This window comes from Falco peregrinus, chromosome 2 (genome assembly GCF_023634155.1).
Source record: "Falco peregrinus isolate bFalPer1 chromosome 2, bFalPer1.pri, whole genome shotgun sequence".
Lineage (NCBI taxonomy): Eukaryota > Metazoa > Chordata > Aves > Falconiformes > Falconidae > Falco > Falco peregrinus.
In genome coordinates this window covers 126,009,012-126,026,731 of record NC_073722.1, presented here as the reverse complement: position 1 = coordinate 126,026,731, position 17,720 = coordinate 126,009,012, and the positions used below count along the sequence as shown (strand labels likewise).

Sequence of the window (17,720 nt, the reverse complement as noted above, 5' to 3'; positions counted from 1 at the left end):
CCTCGACATTGTGGTCTCTGCAGAGCCAATGCTAGGGGGGCTGTTAGACATGGTTGAGCAGTTTTAATACGCAACTGCATCTGAGCCTTCAGAACAAGACTGATGGGGGGCACAGAGCCAAAGCTGCTGTTTCCATCCTGCCCCAAATGTGAACCGTACAGCTGTACCCCGGTCCGTGCCAGCGCTGCAGCCGTCCAGCCTCAGCGGGCAGCCCCGAGGCCGAGGGCATGAGAAAGGAGCACAGCTGAGGAGGCAGGAGGGAGAACGGTCACAGGGGGAAGAGCTCTGGTTTTGCTGTGGTAAGGTGCACCCCAACGCCTCCGGGAGCAGGGCTATTCCCACCGCACTACACCACGTGTACCAGCTCCTGCAGCTTGATGGAAGACACCCCAGCTAGATGGCAGGGAGGAGGATCAGTGCTGCTGGGGAGCTGCTGATACCAGAGGGCTTCCCGATGCCCTCCGCTTCCCATCCCATCCCCGCACTCCAAGTGGGAGGTGCGGAAGGCAGAGGACCCAGCGAACCCACATGCCCTGCAGAACCAGCGGGTCCCCGCTCTCCTGGCTGCACAGATGGGAGAGGAAAGCAACGTGACACGCTCAGAACCCAAAGAGCAACGAGCTGAGCCCAAGCAAGAACAACAGTCTTCCCAAGCCTTTCCAGTGCTTACTCCTCTGCACCCGCTGGCTTTCACTGATCGTCTTGTCCCACCCTCAGGCCCTCCCGATGTGAGAAAAGAGCCGGGGGCTTCTCACAGGCAGAAGTGGCAGGATTTAGAGCTATAAATTGCTCAAGTTTTATTTCCTGCCCTAAGAGGTTTCTATTTATGCAGATACACAAAGGCCTCAGAACATTCCCACAATCTCTTACTGTTATTTACTGAATACCATCGGCATGCTTAGTGCCGTACAATACACAGAGGAGAACACGCTACTGCCACAAGGGACTTACAGTCTAAATCAGACAGACCAACTATAGTCACAAAGGCTGTCTGAAGATCCGACCCTGGGAAAGGTGAATGTGTGGGAGGGGGCTGTATTCCACCGCATGCTTTGCACGAGACCAGCACCAAACAGCAAGGGGAGGCACCGGAGGAAGGGGACACCTGAACCTGGAGGGGAGCAGGCTGCTCAGGGGGCCAGTGACAAAGGTGCAAGGATGAGAATAATAATAAAAGAGCAGAAATGAGCAGGCACACACAGAAGCAAGAAGTGAGGCTGGGCTGGGCTCTGAGGCTAGGAACAGAAGCTCGAGCTAAATGCAAAGCAAGATCGAGTTGGCCAGCAAAAGGATGCCAGCTGGAGCAGCAGGAAATAAGGAGGCTCCTCTGTTTCCAAAAGCACATTTCTCCCTCTCTCTGAGGGGGAGAACCACCTCGGCTCTGAACTGTGTAACACTTCTGCGCGAGAGCCGAAATCCCCAGCGGAGCACGGAAGTAGCAGCCACGGGACTTGGGGCACAGCAGAGCAACAGCAGGCTTCAGACTCACAGCTCCAGCACTTCTGCCCACGAAATTCCTCTGCAGAGAGGACAAGAACCTCACAAGTACCAGAGATTAACCATTCTGCAGAGCAGGATTTACAGTCTGCCACAGGCCTCCTGCTGCACCATTACCACACACCAGGCACTTAGGATTTTACTGTGAGTTGAGGGTTTGTCCCTCTGGATAGCGAGTCCCCACCACAAGTCAGAAACATGCAGTCATCAGTGGAGTCTCACAGAACCAAGGCACAGTTGTAGCCCAGGTCAGCAGCCAGCAGCAGAAGCCAAAGAGTCACAGTAGCCCTTCAAAAAGCAAGTTCAAAGGTGCAGGCCAAGGCAGCCAGCTGCTCCTGGCCATACAGGAGCATCTTACCTGCTGCTCAAAGAGAAGGGTGTTCAGCGCCTGTCTGCACGGGAGAATCATCATCGGAAACCCCACAGCTACCGACATCATGAATCCCACTCGAATCATCTCCGTCACAAAGTTGGAAGGGAAGTTCATTAGGACGTTCCCCGCAATGGCTTCAGTGTAACTCACGTAGCCAAAGAAGCCCACCTGTGCGGCAGGAGGGGAGGTGAGTGGAGGGGGTTTGACTCCAAAGCACATTCACATCTGCTCTTTACAAAAGGGTGCAGGACAGCAATCTCCCACGAGTTAGGACCAGACAGCCAGGGAGGGAATGCGGGGCCACCTCCACAGAGAACTTGCCAGCAGCCCCAGCTGCAGCACCCCCAAAAGCTGAGACAGGCGGTTAACAAACAGTGGGACCTTCCTAAAAGCAGAGGCAAGTTTGTCACCAAATACAGGGGCTTTCACTGCAGCCAGGGAATGCTGCCACTGCTCGTGACACAGAGCAATGACACTCTGCTTGCTGCCAGGCCCACCGACAGGCCCCTGCAACAAAGGAGGGGCCATAACAATTCCCCACAGCAGCCCAGCTCATAGGACAAGGCTCTTCTCAGGAATTATTAACTGAGTTTTATTAACCGGTGCTTTATGAGGCATAACTTTCTTCATATCTTTCCAACTGCAACAGGCTGAAAGAAGCTCTCATAAACTCTGGGCAGCATCTCCAGCTCCAGGCTGGGCCCTGCAAGGCAGAGAGCAGGCTGATGCGCATGGAAAAGCGGGGTCTCCATGCTGCGTCCACCCAAGGAAATGGGCCATGCTGAAAATTTGGACTCTCCAAATGCCTCCTGCCCTGTTCGGTTCATCATCTCCCATCTAATTTTGCTTTCAGCAACATGACTTATCTTTCAGAATAAATACAGATAAGCAGAAACCAGCCCCAACTGAAGATAAATCATCATCCCCGTTGCCCCTCCAGAGCGTGACTTCTGGCAAGGAAAGAGAAGGGGAAGTGTCTTACCGTAATGTAAAAGGTGGTGACCACGTTTAGGGAAGAAGCAAATATGGAGCTCATGATTTTAACAGATGGCTCATCCAAGCTATCATAGGTAGGCAAGACCTGACTGTAGAAAAGGGTAAATTATTTAAGGAAACCTTTTGCAGAGAGAGAAAACCCCAACCCCAGCACGTTCTCTGCCTCAGCCCAGCAGCAAAGAATCCCTGACACCTTCCCCCTATGGAGCATAAACACTCACTGCTATTCCACAATTTATATTGCTAATGCCAAGAGATTTCAGAACACTCATAACTTTAAGTGTTGCAAAAATATTCCTGCTCTCCCCACCCCACCACGTGGAGCTAAACGTGTGATGTAAACATTTTGGTTCAAAAGTGTTGCAAAATGAATGACCATTTGTTCCAGTGAAACACCAGTGGCACCAGGCCAGGCAGCGCATTGGAGATTATTGTTCTTGGAGCTCTCTACGCTGATAATTAAAGCAACGCAGTGTTTACAGAGTAAAAGCAGGAAGAAGGTTAGAGCATCACACTGTCTAAAAGAAAAGTTAAACAAACAAAACTACATGCAACGCCTGTCATATTTCAGCACTGCTGCTAGAGCCGAGTTCATAGAAAGCTGGGAGAACCAGTAACACGGGATTTGGGGTATTTACAGACTTGGAAAGCATGTGGAATGTACTTTTTGACATCAGGTGCATATTTTAGCAACTCATTAACCTCTTGTTACTTAAGTCAAGTGGCTACACTGTGGCTTCACATTACTGAAGTAACTCTCAGTAGAAGCGGGGGGAGAACCCAGTGAGATGGGAAGGGGGTATCCCCAGCTCCAGTGGGCACAAAGCCATTAACAGAAAGTGTGTCAAACTGAGGCCAAGCAGAAAAATCCTTAACCCTTAATCCCTTAACATCACACGGTGCTGCACAAAGGAAGCTGAGCACATCGGCTCACAGGAACCTGCGAGATGCACAGGGTCGGTCGGTGAATGCAGCACCGTGACAGCCACTTACTGGCAGGGAGCAAGGAGAGCAGCCTCTCCAGGAGTCTCTCCATTCTGGAACCTCCGTTAGATTAACCGACTATGTCCCAGACCTCCCACGAGGGGAAGGGGGCCAGCCAAACATCCAGGCACATGAAAGAGAAGAAAGGAGGGAAGCAGAGAGGTTCTGTATTGCGTGGAGTGGCACAGCCAGGCCAGGCTCGTGTTAGTGCAGGAGCAACAGCAGTGACATGGGGACAAGCGCCATGCAAAGTCCAGCAGCACCCAGGACTCCTGCCATCACATGAGTGCACCCGTTTGGCCAGCTTGGGTTTGGAGGACCAGCACTGTGTCCCTCAGGCCCCCACAACATGCTGCTGGGCCCCCCTGACCATCGCCAGCTCTCAAGGCGGACCACGAGGGCAAGAAGCATGCTGCAACAAGCAGCATGTCCTCATGCTCCAGGGTTTCTTTTTAAGCAGAAAGACTGCACTGAAGGCCAGCAAAGGAGCAGGGATCCTTCCCCACGTTATCTGTTACACACCTCAAAGAGGGCCCAAGGCTCTTGAGCAGAGAGCAGGCAAGTCAGCACAAGCATTAAGAGCGGCCTTGCTTCAGAGACAGCCAGAGCTACCTCAGGGTACCTGTTCTTCACCTTCACTGTAGGGAGCACACCTCATACAGGCTCTCTGAGCCCGGTCCTAACTCAGCCCACAAGGAACCGATGCTCACAGGGGCAATGAACAACAGCCTGACTTTTATTACCCCTGTGAATTCAGCATTTTTGCATCCATCTGCACCAGAAGAGCCATCTCCAGAAATTAGAAGTTTTCTCCTGGAAAGCTCTACGGACTCCTCTAAGTAGAGGGTTTAGTGACCTGACCAAAGTCATGCAAGGAGGCTACAGCAGCGGTAACCCTGGAGCCCTTGCACTCCCAGCTCTCAGCTCCACAGCAAATTTCCACGCTGCATAACTGTAGAGGAGTGACCTACTTTGCAACTTCAGCAACAACGGGATAGCTTTTAAAGAGTGAAAGTTATTGAACTCACAAGTAAAGCAGGGTCAAGTTTTTCAAGCTAGAATAATAGTGCATTTATTTGTCTTTACTGCATGTTGCATTTATGTGCTGAAGGGAAAGGTTCTCTGCTTTATGTTAGAATCATTTATTTTCCAGGAAGGTGATTCAGAGGTTAGCAAAATTAAACCTGCCTAGCTGAGAATAACACACTTATAAAGGTTGCCTGGGCTGGGGACAGTGTATTGCCCTGATGCTTGGAAAAAACACATAGCTTTACGTTTGGCTTGCCATGTGAGTGCTGTAATGGAGCCTATATTTAGGTATGCATACACTGGTCCAGATCAAATGATTTCCCTGCATTTCCAACTCCCAGCAAAATTGTCCTGGGTACTGTGTGGCTACCATAAGAAAAAAAAACCACTGGAATTTAAAAACTCTAAAATGTTAACAAGGTAAAGCTATAAAAGAATACAATTCCCTTCGCCAGTTGTAATGGAGACATTAAACAGCAAGACTGGTGCGTGTTCGGGTAGGAACTGAGCTGCCAAGAGAGCCGATAAGTGGAAAATGATGATTTGGATCTTGCATGTGGGTGTAAACACAGCAGTCTGAACAAATTTTATCTGTCACATTCATTTACTGTTGGCATGCTACCCATTTGCTAGAACTACAGGGGGGAAAGCCCAACTCTGCCAGCCTTCCAAATGAGGATGGTCTTTTCCGTGTCCACATTTGGATTTACACTTCTATTTAAAGTCTGTTACTATTCTGGCCAGGCACGTATTGCTCACTTGCCATTTTGGTGCAGAAGGTAATGCTGCTAGAAACATGAAAATAGCCTGGTCTGCCACTGCGTCCTTCCGCGTGCCAACAGAAGCCCTCGTTAAAAGCAGGTAACTGGAAATGCGCGAACAACTCTCCAAAGTCAACAACTGTGCAATCTTCCAAGTATTCTCAAAGAAATGCAGGGAAGCAGAGAGCAGCCACGAGTGTACACTACCCCACGGGGGGCCCTGCGGCCATTAGGCAACATGGCCCTGCTGCCTTTCCGGGTACTAAATCATTCCCTTCAAGAAACAGGGGAAATTCATCACTTATGCAGCTGTACCAGAAGCAATGTGTGTTACACTGAGGATGTGTTTGGCCCAAATGATCTTGTGTTGCTCAAGTACAATAACTCCTAAGTGAAATATAACTCCCTCCCCCATCTAGGTAACAAAAGGGTCACAACTGAATGAGATGCTGTACTTCAGTGGGCTGTAAAATATTTTGATTAAAATAAAATAGGAAACCAGATGATATCTGTCCCTTGCAGATCCTCATGACCCTCTGCCCTCACAAAAACTCACTGCGCACCACAACTGCCAGAAGCGGGAATGGCAGGTACTTACGACTGACAGGCAAAAGACATGCCAAAGATGGGGATGCAGCGAAAAATGCCCTCCCAACGAGTGTAACTAACTCGCTGCAGCCACTGCCCGCTGAAGAGGCCGTGCTTGAAGGACGACAGCACAATCTGTAGCCAAGAGAAAGAAAAGGGGTTAAGATCCAACCCAAAACAACTTCATGGCAGCAGTAACGCCGGTGCTGGGATAAAAGGCAGCACATGGCAGCTCTGCAAGGAACGGCTTACGCTGCCTACCACAGCCCAATCTCTGTTAGTCAAATTCCCCAGCTCCCCACCCCACCCACACACTTTATTAAAGCTCCCAGCAACCTCCAAGGGCCCCTTGCCACCAACGATCCTGGGGTGTATTTTAAAAGATCTGTGACATTCCCCCCCTCGTTTGATGCCATCAGACATCAGAGCACGCACCAGGGTGGAACAATTTCCACTGACACATTTAACTGTGAGAATTATTGTTTCCAGCAACTTCTTTTGCACTTTTTAAAACACGTTTTTAAATCCGAACGGGAAGTGACATTTGCCTTGGAGAATCCTGTTCAGCGGAGAAAGACAAAGGTTGCTAAAACAGGACTCCACCTGCACACTGCTGCTCCAGAGCCATTTAACACCAGCTTACCAAAGACAAGGATAAACTTCATGAAAACAGGGGGAGCGAGGCACCCAGATGAGGCCAGGGGAGCTCTTTTGCCATTGACGGGGAAACTGGCAGGCATTGGGTTGCACAGGAAACAGAAGGTAAATATGTCTGAATGCCTGTTTATAATATCGCCTGAATGGGGGTTTTCTAATCCCCAGAGATTATGTTTTAGTGCAGCCAACTCATGAAATGTTGTGGTTTTCTTAAAGGCACAGCTCCTGCAACATGGCAGTTTTGTAAACACTCATTTACAGTTTCCAGCCTCCTTGCAGAGGCGAGCTCAAAAGCATGACCCAGCGCAACCTACTAAAAAAAGTTAAGTGGAAATAATTTCCACACTTCCCTTTTCTTCCTTTTGTTTCAGCTCTTCCAGTCCTGAAATCTGGGAGAGACAGGGCTGGGGCGCCATCAGCAAACCACACGAACATCCGTGAGGTCATTACTTGAAGCCATTAAAAAGCAAGTGAAAGTCTCCACCTCTCAGTAAATGGTGCTGTACAACGGGGCTTGGCCAAGCCAAAGCAGGCCAGCTTTAGGTTACTCTCAGCTCGCCCCACTTAATCTAAATAGTCAAGAATCCATTCACCTCAGGGAAGAAAAGCTTTCCCAGAAACAGCTAAGAATAAGTATACACCATGTACCGGACTTAAGGCTTTACGAAGTTTTCCATGCTCAAGAAACAGAAGTGCTGGTGTTTAACAAATAAAACTACTTGCAGCTTGAAAGACATTAACCATCAGCTGCAGAAAAGCATGCAAAGTACATGCGTGAGTTCTTAATGAAAGCTGCCTTCCCCCTACAGATTAGAAACATCGAGGTTTTCAAGGCAAAACACTAACACATGATGAAAGTCCTTCTGCTTCCAGGCACCCTTCCCCACATCTTCCACCCTTTGATTCAAAGTTCAGAGCCCTAAATTATAAGACACCAACAAGCAGAAAAAACCACAACTCAACTTGTGGTTTATTGTTATTTGTGCCACCACAGTCCCTAGCATGTGTAATAGCTTACAGACCCACTGGCCAGCTCCCACAGCCGGCACCTCCCCACCTCCAGAGCACAGGCACCCAGATCACTCGTTATGCCCAGCACTAATTATCAGGAAGGATATTTTAAACACGAGCCTGCACCTGCAGCTGTCCCAGCGGGAACATCTGTGTTAAAACAACAGGAAAACAGCATTCCCAGCGTCAATACTCACCACGAACATGAACACCGTGTAAAAGATCAGAGCCATGGCACTGAAGGACTGTATGGAGGCCATCATGTTCCTCTGGAGGCTCAATGGAAGTACAATGCACAGGGAGACAGCAAAGAGCAGGACTATCCGGAAACTGCCTGACACCTGGAAAAGGGACCTGCATAATGAACTGGAGCACAGAGGACGCTCAAAACATCCCACCAATTAGCTAATCCTGATGTGGTTCATTTTTCCAGAGTGAGAAACAATGCAAAGCCAGGATTGATTTCACATACGAAACTCTGCTTCTGTACGAATTTCAAGATTTGATGCTGAAAGCTTGCCATTTCTTGGGCCAGGTCTGTGATTAGCTTATACAGTCACTGGGTGCCACTGTTGCTCTACACAGTGCGTGACAGGTCACAGAATTGTTTATGTTGGAAAAGACCTTTAAGATCATCGAGTCCAGCCGTTAACCCAGCACTGCCAAGGCCACCACTAAACCGCGTCCACCAGTGCCACAGCTACACGTCTGTTAAATACCTCCAGGGATGGCGACTCCACCACTTCCCTGGGCAGCCTCTTCCAGTGCTTGACAACCCTTGCGGTGAAGAAATTTTCCCTAATACCCGATGTAACCTGCCCTGGCACAGCTTGAGGCTGTTTCCTCTCATCCCATTGCTTGTTACCTGGGAGCAGAGACCAACCCCCTCTCTGCAGCCTCCTGTCAGGCAGCTGCAGGGAGCGATCAGGTCTCCCCTGAGCCTCCTTTTCTCCAGGCTGAACACCCACAGTGCTCCCAGCCACTCCTCATAGCACTTGTGCTCCAGCCCCTTCCCCAGCCCCGCTGCCCGGCCCTGGACTCGCTCCAGCCCCTCCACGTCTGTCTTGAGAGCAAGGGGCCCGACACTGACCCCAGTACTGGAGGTGCAGCCCCACCAGTGCCAAGCACTGGGGACAGTCACTGCCCTAATCCTGCTGGCCATGCTATTTCTGATATAAACCAAGATGCAGGTCCACCCTGAAGTGGAAGTATTTGGGGGTGTGTGGTGGTGTGTGTGTTTAAATCCAACATAAGCTATTTAGGTATTTTCATGCAATTAAATAAAAACTAAACTTACTTGGGAGACAAGAGATTGAAGTCTTGAAAATTCTGATCCAGAAAATTAATCAAAACCTCACATTGGTATTTATTATAGCAGAACACTCTGAAATGCTTGGAAATATTTAATACCTAATTTGGCTGCAGCCACAACGCATCTTTTTAACTTCACAGTCCCTTAATCGGAGCTTAGCAGCATCAGGCAGAGCAGATAACAGCTTCGCCAAAAATCTTTCCAAATGTCCATTTCGTTTCCCCGCATGGCCCTCACACCGGCTCCAAGTGCTGCCGCTCGCAGCCTGGCTCACAGCCCTCCGGGACCAGCAGCGAGAGCCTCCTGCCCATGAGCAGCACCTCCCACCACCTCTCGCCACTGTGCGTCCTGAGCCAATGCCGGGCTCATCACACAGCTCATTTTATCTTAAAAGAGGAGGCACACACTAACTTTGGCCACCGAAACAGCAAGGGGCAGGACAAAAATCCCTCTTCAACTACAGGGCTGCAAGGGGGTGAGAGCTCGGACAAAGGAACTGTCTGCCACTACCCATTGGGGGAGAAATTAAGAGAGGAAGCATCATCTCCCCCAGCAACCTGCTCCAGGTAATAGAGACCAAGTTAAAAAGAATTCCTTTGTCAGAAGAGCCTTACTGGAGGCTTTACACATCTGATTGCTCGCCACGGGTCCGGGCTGCCAGGACTTCATAGAGCTAAGCGCTCTGTGCGCAAGGCATGCCATTAAAGCTCACCAGGAGATGACCCCAGAACACCTCGTGGGCTGCTGAGCATGCTACTGAGGCAGGACATTCTGCTGTATCTCAGGCACACACACCTCAATGAAAGAAGAACTGGGACCACTGTCTGCATTGTAGATGTGATCCCAAGAGGAATTATTTACCTGAAATCCAAGCAGCCGGGCAAAGAAGTTGGACCCCAAATCACCAATGACAACGTAGAAAGCAATACAAGTCCCCAGCATCAGCCCAATCATGCTGCAAAAAAAAAAAAAAATCACACACAGGTTAGGAGGCTGTACTCTGCATAGCCCGAGGACGAGGCTTTGTTAATGCTAAGGGTACCTTAGAAGCAAACACCTGGAGGCACTGCCTGGGGCTGCTGTAACCAAGCTCACTGCAAGGGACCCCCACCGATGACACGCGAGCAATGAGAACACCACTAAGTGCCCTGTGTGGACCCAGGCTACGGCTCATATGCTGGGAGGAAGAGACATCCCACATACACCGCAGCTGCTGGTGAAGGATTAAGACAAAGTTTTAGCACCAGCAAGGTCTTAAGGGCTACACACGTGCACAACCGCAACAGCTGAAGATTGCTCAGGACCCTACTGCACCCCCCATTTACTGAGGCACACCCAGGACAGTTAGACAGAAGCAGCTCAAAGGTCACACTTAAAGCAACTTACAACCTTGTGCAGTCGCTCACTTGCGTTCAGAGGCAGAGCAGCCTCGGTGTGCCTTGCTTCAGCTTACACCCGCCCTCTAATACAACTTCCTGGCAAGTCACAGTGGAGAGAAGCCCCAGATTTTGCTGAACCCACACTGAAAACAACATTTGGCAACGAGTAGTAAAGCAGGTTTTCTGTCTATAGGGATAGAGCGGGCTGCAAGCTCGCTCTCACTGCTGTACCAGCAGGCTGGGCGTACTGAAAGGGAGGACCGTGCTTTTATCCAAGAGAGAAACCAGATAATCTCCATCTACACCTAACATCTTGGCTAGGGAGGCAGCTCTGGTAACAACCCGTGCATGGGTTTAACTGCTGTTCAGAGCCACAAAAAAAAGCAAACCTTGGAGATGGCAAGAACTCCTTTATTTCTTGGAAAAACGTTTAAAAGAATCAGCAAGAGGTTCCCTCAGCCCCTTGCCCCACAGCAGGGTCCTACCATGAAAGTCTTAATACCAAATCGGCTCTCAAACTTCTTTCCACAAAATGGACCACAGCTTAATGAAAAGATTGTCTTATGAACTGCTCCTCCTCCCATTCATGATTGCACAGACCACTTTCCCTCCCAGTTCCAATTATATAACATCCCCGTGGCAATTACAGCAATTGCTTGCACGGACAAGTAACATCTGAGAAATATTCTGTGTATTTTTAGTGTTGTGCAGCAGTTTGCAGCTGGAAAGAGGGAAGGAGCCAGCACCACTGACTGGCCTGGGCTCAAGCCACCTCCACCAAAGAAACTCTGCTGGAAAAAGCAGCGCTGTGACGATGTCCGATCACCCATCACAACTGCTGAATGAGACCTGCGGGCAAGCTGCTACTTGCATTGGGGAACCGGAGTCTGTCCTGCAATGCAGACAGGATTTCCCCCGCAAGGCATCTCCTAAGGCTGGCGTCTCGCAGAAGAAGGCAGTGCCCACAGTGAGGAGCGGGCAGGACCAGAGCAGCTAAAGTGTGGATCCGAGGTACGGAGCGCTCTCCCTCCCACTAACTCACAGCAATTTTGGCAGGGATTTCACCCCTGGAAAACGGCCACAAGTGACATGCCCATGATTTCATAGCACACACAGCAGAGTGGGAGACAAGTTCACTCCCCAGCTTCTGTGCTCCCACTGTCTGGAAAGCCCTCCTGTCTCCACACTCGGGAATGGGTGGGAAATGCTGAAGGCAACACCTGTGAGCTGTGCTTAGGGCATCTCACACTCTCATTCAAATTCTAGGTGGCAACGAAGACTTCTGGGACCAGAGAAGGCAACGGGATAAGAAACAAGAGCGCACCAAGGACACAAGAGGCTACGGAGCAGTATTTTTCATTAAAGAAAACCAAACTGTTCAAGCTTTAAATAAACAGCAGATTACCTTGTTTCCACCAACATTTTTCCCGCTTTTCCATAGGCGTGAAATGCTGGCGTAAGAGAAAAAAAAACAGTTGTAGTTAGTCAAAGAAAGGTCCAGAACGTGGCACACACGCCAAAAGGGCAGTATAGCAAGAACCCACCGATGTTGCGTTTTGGGGCTGTTTCCCCTGCCCGCCCTCTCACTTTCTTTTTCAGACATGCCCTCTGAACATTGAAAACCACATAAGACAGGAACAGAAATGAGGAAAAGATAGAAAGCAGGTTCTTTTTTTTTTTTTTTTCCTATTTGAAAAAAAAAAAGGAAAAAAGTAGTGTGAAGTAGCAGTCACACATGGCAACCATTAAAAGAAAGTCAGTGCGGAAGAGAAAATATGCATGTGTAAGATGCTGTGTGGCAAAAAGTTACTGCAGTGCAAAATTTCAATCAAACTCTCATTTTTATTTTTATCTTCCCACTGTAACTGGACTGCCTGACATTGCTGGATGGGAGATCTGAGATGGTGCCCAGAATGTTCAATCCCATACCCAGAATACACAGTACTCACAACCCACACCAAAGGGCTGCTGCCAAGAGACTTTTTTTTTTTTCCCCTCCCATACTTGGGTTGTAGCTTGTAGCAGAAAATGATCAGTAGTCTTTAAATCATTGTGTTTTTTCTTAAAAAAAGAAAAAAAGCCAAGAAAACTCCGCTTGTATTTTTAGATCTGACTGGGTAGAATGGGAATTGAAACCTCCAGTTCCAAACACAGACCACATTGCCCGATTCTGTCAGTCTTTAACTGCAGAGGTCCAACACAAAACCAACCCCCTGGATTCCCCTTTGTCTTCTCTCAAGGTACAGCACACATTCCTGGAGGCTGCCAAAAAACAAACTTTATTCACTTCTGGAAGCATCTTCTGCTATTTTAAATATTAACTTACAAACTGTTGATTTCTTTGGACTCCGCTTGAGCTAAATATTGAGGAAACATGATGTTCTCCCACAGAATGAGAAAAAAGCATGGCAGGAGACCCACAACAGAAAAATAAACCAGAGCTGTTATGTGGGGTAGCACTGAAAATAGCTGATGGCTCAGTGACAGACCGGGTGGAACAGCCGCCACCAGGCGCGCTGCCCGAGTGCGAAGAGCGGCCGCAGCACTTCGGCCTCCAGCTCTCACCTCATTTGGGAGCTCATGGCCATAATGGGGAAAGGCAACAGCCCTTAGGAGGGTCAGTGACACAGCCAAAGGGGCAGGGATGAGAGAGAGAGGAACCAGCAAGAGGGAAACATCCCTCCTGGAGATTGGGTCATTACCCAGCCAGCGTCCAGAAGGACCCTGCTGCTGCGCTGCTCCTGCAAGCTGCTTTTTCACATCGCACAGAAAGGTGGGCGTCCAGTAACAGCTACAGCTGCCGGCGATCAGCTAGGCCAGAGATGCTGAGAAACAGTCACTCTCCTTGGCTGTTCCAAAGTGACGTTCTAATGAGAACAAGCCTTCAAACATTATGCCAGATGTCCCCATCCGGGGACACTGGAAAAATTAGATCCTTTATCTTCTCAAGGAGGAAAGAGACGATGACTGTAAAACAAATTGTACAGTCAAGCATCTTCAGAACGGGATCTCTAGAAGCCTAACAAGCTGGGCAGAGCTGAATCTGCTCAGTAATTAGACAAGCTCTTTTAAACCAAGCATGTTTACTAGAATGGGCAACCTGCATTTCAGCACTTTCCTCTGCAGGGAGCAGAGCCGAGCTGCCTCCTGGGGATGTAGTGCACTGCCGACAGGGTTGGTACCGAGCACATAGTCTGCAAAGACCCAGGGCACTTTCAGCAGCTGTAAGGGGAGGCATTAACTCATCACCCGGTTAAAGTCTGTCTGGGAGCTGCATCCCGCTTCCTTCCTTGTCCACACATCTGCCCAAGGCCCTTCCCTGCCACACAGTGCAGGAGAACAGGGGTGGAGAGCAAAATATTTTTAATACCCAACCTCTTCAGGCACACAGCGCTGCCAAGCAAAGAAGTCTGGGTGAGATATCAGCCTGTTACAGCCCTGGCTCTTTTGTAGCTGTAACGATCGCTCTCAGTGTTCCTCCGGAAGGGACTGGCTGACTGAAGTTAATTTGCAAAACTTTCTTACATCTTTCAGCACTGCCAAAGCCTCCCACAGAATCAGCTGCAGGGGCTGCCAGGATCTCTCGCAGATGTACCAGGGCACAAGCCCACGGTGACAAAGACTGTCTGTGTGGAGCTGCTCAACCTTGATGCATTAGGATGCATTATAGCAGCGTTGCCTTTCCTCTCAGGGCTGTCCCTCCCGGTGGCACCTCTCCCAGGGCAGAGGGAGGGAGCAGAGGCATTTCTTTCAGCACCAGCATTTGTGTGCCAGGAAGTTTAGAGGCATTACTGGCCCTCTGTGTATTCGAGCCCCTTGGCTTCAGAAAGTGCAGAGGATCCCTTCTTCCTGGGAGACGCTCCAAGGTGGAGGGGACTCTCTGTACTTCAGGGAAGCAGTACACAAAGACGTGTTGTGAGGGGGCAGGGAGAGGCAACCTGACCAAGCAGCTGGGCTGGAGTGGTGGGGCCAAGTCAGATGCTACCTGGGGGGCTCCCCCTTCCCTCCAGCATCACAGGCACAGCCTCCGAGACCACAGAACTTCTTGATCTTTTCAGTTCCTAGCAGATATAACTTGGCAGAAGCCAAAACGTGCAGCCCAGCAGCAGCACCTAGGGCACTCTGAGGATGGAGGAAACCCATCTGTCAACAACACAGTCAGTGAGTGAGCCATGCATTTCTTCAGCTCTTTTACCAAGGGCAATGCGAGCCAACTCTCTCCTCCCCCAGAGAAATAAGGGAAACAGAGTAAAAGAAGACTTTTCCTATCATTTCACAAGCCAGAGGAGAGGACTGGAACCCAATCACCTCCTCCTGCCCCCCCAAGTCAGTCAGAATCAGAAGAGAGGTCACAAGCAGAGGCCAACCCTGGCGCCAGTGCAGAGGCGATGAGCTCCGAGGAAGAGGGCTGGCAGGCTCTGCCAAAACCCCACACATGAATCTTGGAGATGTTTTTATTTTCTTGGCCACTTGGAACCTTGTGCGCTGTTTCCTCTCTGCTCTGCCATAAACGCGCACACAGCTCAGATCCAGGCAGCCCAAGCTCCATGCCAGGCTCTTGGCTGGCAGAACCCGATGTCCTCAGCAGCACACTGGGTGGGGAAGCTCGTGGCTTTCTTGCCGAGACCAATAATTTACACCAGACACCCACTATGCCAGCTCCCGAAAACTTGGGTTTTGATCAGTCAGTGCGGCATCTCCTCCCCTGCCCTGCAGAGTCAAAACAATTCTGTGCCTATTAACTTCACTGTCAAGAGCAGAATTAAACCCTTGCTTTCCCCTGGGGATATGGGGCGGCGGGGAAGAGACTGACAGAGGAAAACAACAGCAAATTGAAAGCTACTTCAAGAAACTATTTGCTATTCCAATAATATCAGTATGAACGTTGCAAATTAAGAAGTCAAACTGCAGCTTAAAAAAAAACCAAGCCCTAGAGCTGAGAATTCTCACCAAGGCCGGGGTAGGTCCTGCGCTTGCTGAGGTTGGCCGATTTCACCAGGAACATGCAGGATTGATGAGTCATCCAAGAACAGAAAATCAGCAGCAGAGCTCCCAGGACAATGCCGCACTGAAACGGGAGAAGAGGCGGGGGGGATAAGACAAGCGCAGGATGGAAGGCTAGCCATTCCACACAGCCCTGCTGCCATCCCCTACCACCCTCGGGTTCTCTCACACATTTCCAGCCACGCATTTGCCTGTTAAGGGAGTTCCCCTGACTTTGGAGCAGCTGGGATAAACATGACGTACAAGCTCTATTTCATTCTCTCCGCAGCTCAAGGATGACACAGAGCAGACACCTGCTTCCCACAGCTTCCAGCCACACCCGTTCAACCACCAGAGAGTGAACTGGGAGCTGTCTGTGGAGCAGAACTTCCCCCGCTTCCCTCACTCATCCCCCAGCGCTCCCCACAGCTCTCAGCAGCTTCACACAGAGCAAAGAGCGCTCCTAATCCCGAGGTGCAAACTCCGTTACAAATTTATTTAGTAAGAACTATTCGATAGCATAAACAAATTCCCAACTCACTCCCAGCGCTGTCCTGCCTTGCTGGTTCTCATGTTTGCAGCGGGAGATGTTAAATACCCGGCACTTTTTAAGCAGGTGACTTTAAACAGGCACAAGTAATGCCAGATGTTAATCACAGCTGCCTTTTTTCTGCTGTATTTAAAGCCGGTGCGGCCGCAGGGATGGTGGCAGCTCCTGGTGAGGGGGCACAGCTCAGGGTGAGGGCTCAGCAGCTGGTTTGTGAACGCCTCTGAGCTGACCCATGCGTATCATGTGTATCGTGTGGATAAATCCTTTAATTTTTTTCCTTTCTGCTCACGAGAAAGGCAGAAATTATTACCGGGACACCTCCTGACACAGAAAAACACACGGTTTGGTACAAGAGCCTTTGATCTCGGTCTTTAGCGTTTCCTTCATCGACCATGCTCTGCAAAACCGAACCTCGCAATCGGGCCTCCCCCTGCCCCCAGCCTCCCGGGGCTGCCGCAGGGGCTCCGAGCTGCCCGGGGCACGGACCCACATGCCCGGGACACCGGCAGGACCCCCCTGCCCGCCCGCTCCATTTCCTGAGACCCGCCGGTACCCGGCTCCGCCAGCCCCTCCCGGGGACGGCGACGAGGGGCCGAGCGGCCGGCCTCGCCGCCCCGGGGAAGCGCCCCCAGCACCGGGGGGGGGGCGGCGGCGCGCTCACCTGGCGGAAGCAGAAGGGCACGGTGAGCACGCTCACCCCCACGATGCTGTTCACCACGTTCATGATCAGGCCCCAGTTGGAGCCCGCCGCGGCCGCCGCCGCCATGGCCCGCGGGGGAGCGTCCCTGCGGCGGGGTCCCAGCCTGCCACCGCCACCCGCGCCCCCGGGGGGTTCCTCAGCCGCCCGTACCCGCCATGGCGTGAACCAGACCCGCCCCCACCGCCGGCCCCGGCACCGGCCACAGCGGCACTTCCGGGTTCCGCTGCTCCGCTGGCGCTTCCGGGTAGTCGAGGGGCGCGGGCAGCGAGAGGCCCGGGGCAGAGCGGCCTCAAGCCGGCTACTCCTGCCGCCTTGGCGGACCGTGCCCGCTGCTCCTGGGAGGGCTGGGGCGGGAGTGAAACCGGGATGTCCCCCTGCCTGGGGGCTCCCCCGAGAGCCGGGCACACGCACGGCCATGCCGGCAGGCACATGCGCGCGCAAAGGCACATGCATGCACACACATCCATGTGCACGCACACATGCAGATGCACACACACACGCATGCATGTGCACGCACAGATGAACGTGCATTCACATGTGCCCACACCTCTGCATGCATGCACATACACGGGTGGGTGTGCAGAGCCCTGGGTGCACATCTGGACACGTATCCAGCTGTGGACGTGCAATGCATGCAACAGGTCTGGTCCCCATCCTGGCCAGAGTGGTCCCCAACTGCGGCATGGCTGTGGCCCAGTTTGGCTGCAGCAGGCTCCCCCCAGCAGCCCGCTCTCGGGGGGGTCCAGGCACCCCAAGGCTCCTCTCCTTGGGCCCTCGCGGTGTGCAGACCACCAGCTGTGGGTGCTGCACCCTGAGTCCCCTGTCATGGCTGCCTCCCACGTGCAAAACTCCACCGGGCACCCGCATGGCCACGGCAGCCACGAACCCAGCACCCAGGGG

The 17,720-nt window shown here is 51.3% G+C and overlaps 1 protein-coding gene across 1 annotated transcript in view; it reads right to left on the bottom strand.

Moving 5' to 3' along the window:
- Positions 1–17,043, bottom strand: part of SLC38A10 (solute carrier family 38 member 10) — a 38,751-nt gene extending 21,708 nt beyond the window's left edge. The window contains exons 1-8 of the mRNA XM_055796018.1: positions 16,782–17,043; positions 15,538–15,655; positions 11,993–12,038; positions 10,070–10,163; positions 8,094–8,237; positions 6,239–6,363; positions 2,853–2,955; positions 1,856–2,038 (exon numbers count right to left, since the gene is read on the bottom strand). Of these exons, the coding sequence (XP_055651993.1) occupies positions 1,856–2,038; positions 2,853–2,955; positions 6,239–6,363; positions 8,094–8,237; positions 10,070–10,163; positions 11,993–12,038; positions 15,538–15,655; positions 16,782–16,886 (918 nt within the window). The 5' untranslated portion in view covers positions 16,887–17,043. The remainder of the gene's footprint in view (positions 1–1,855; positions 2,039–2,852; positions 2,956–6,238; positions 6,364–8,093; positions 8,238–10,069; positions 10,164–11,992; positions 12,039–15,537; positions 15,656–16,781) is intronic.
- Between the last annotated feature and the right edge of the window lie 677 nt (positions 17,044–17,720).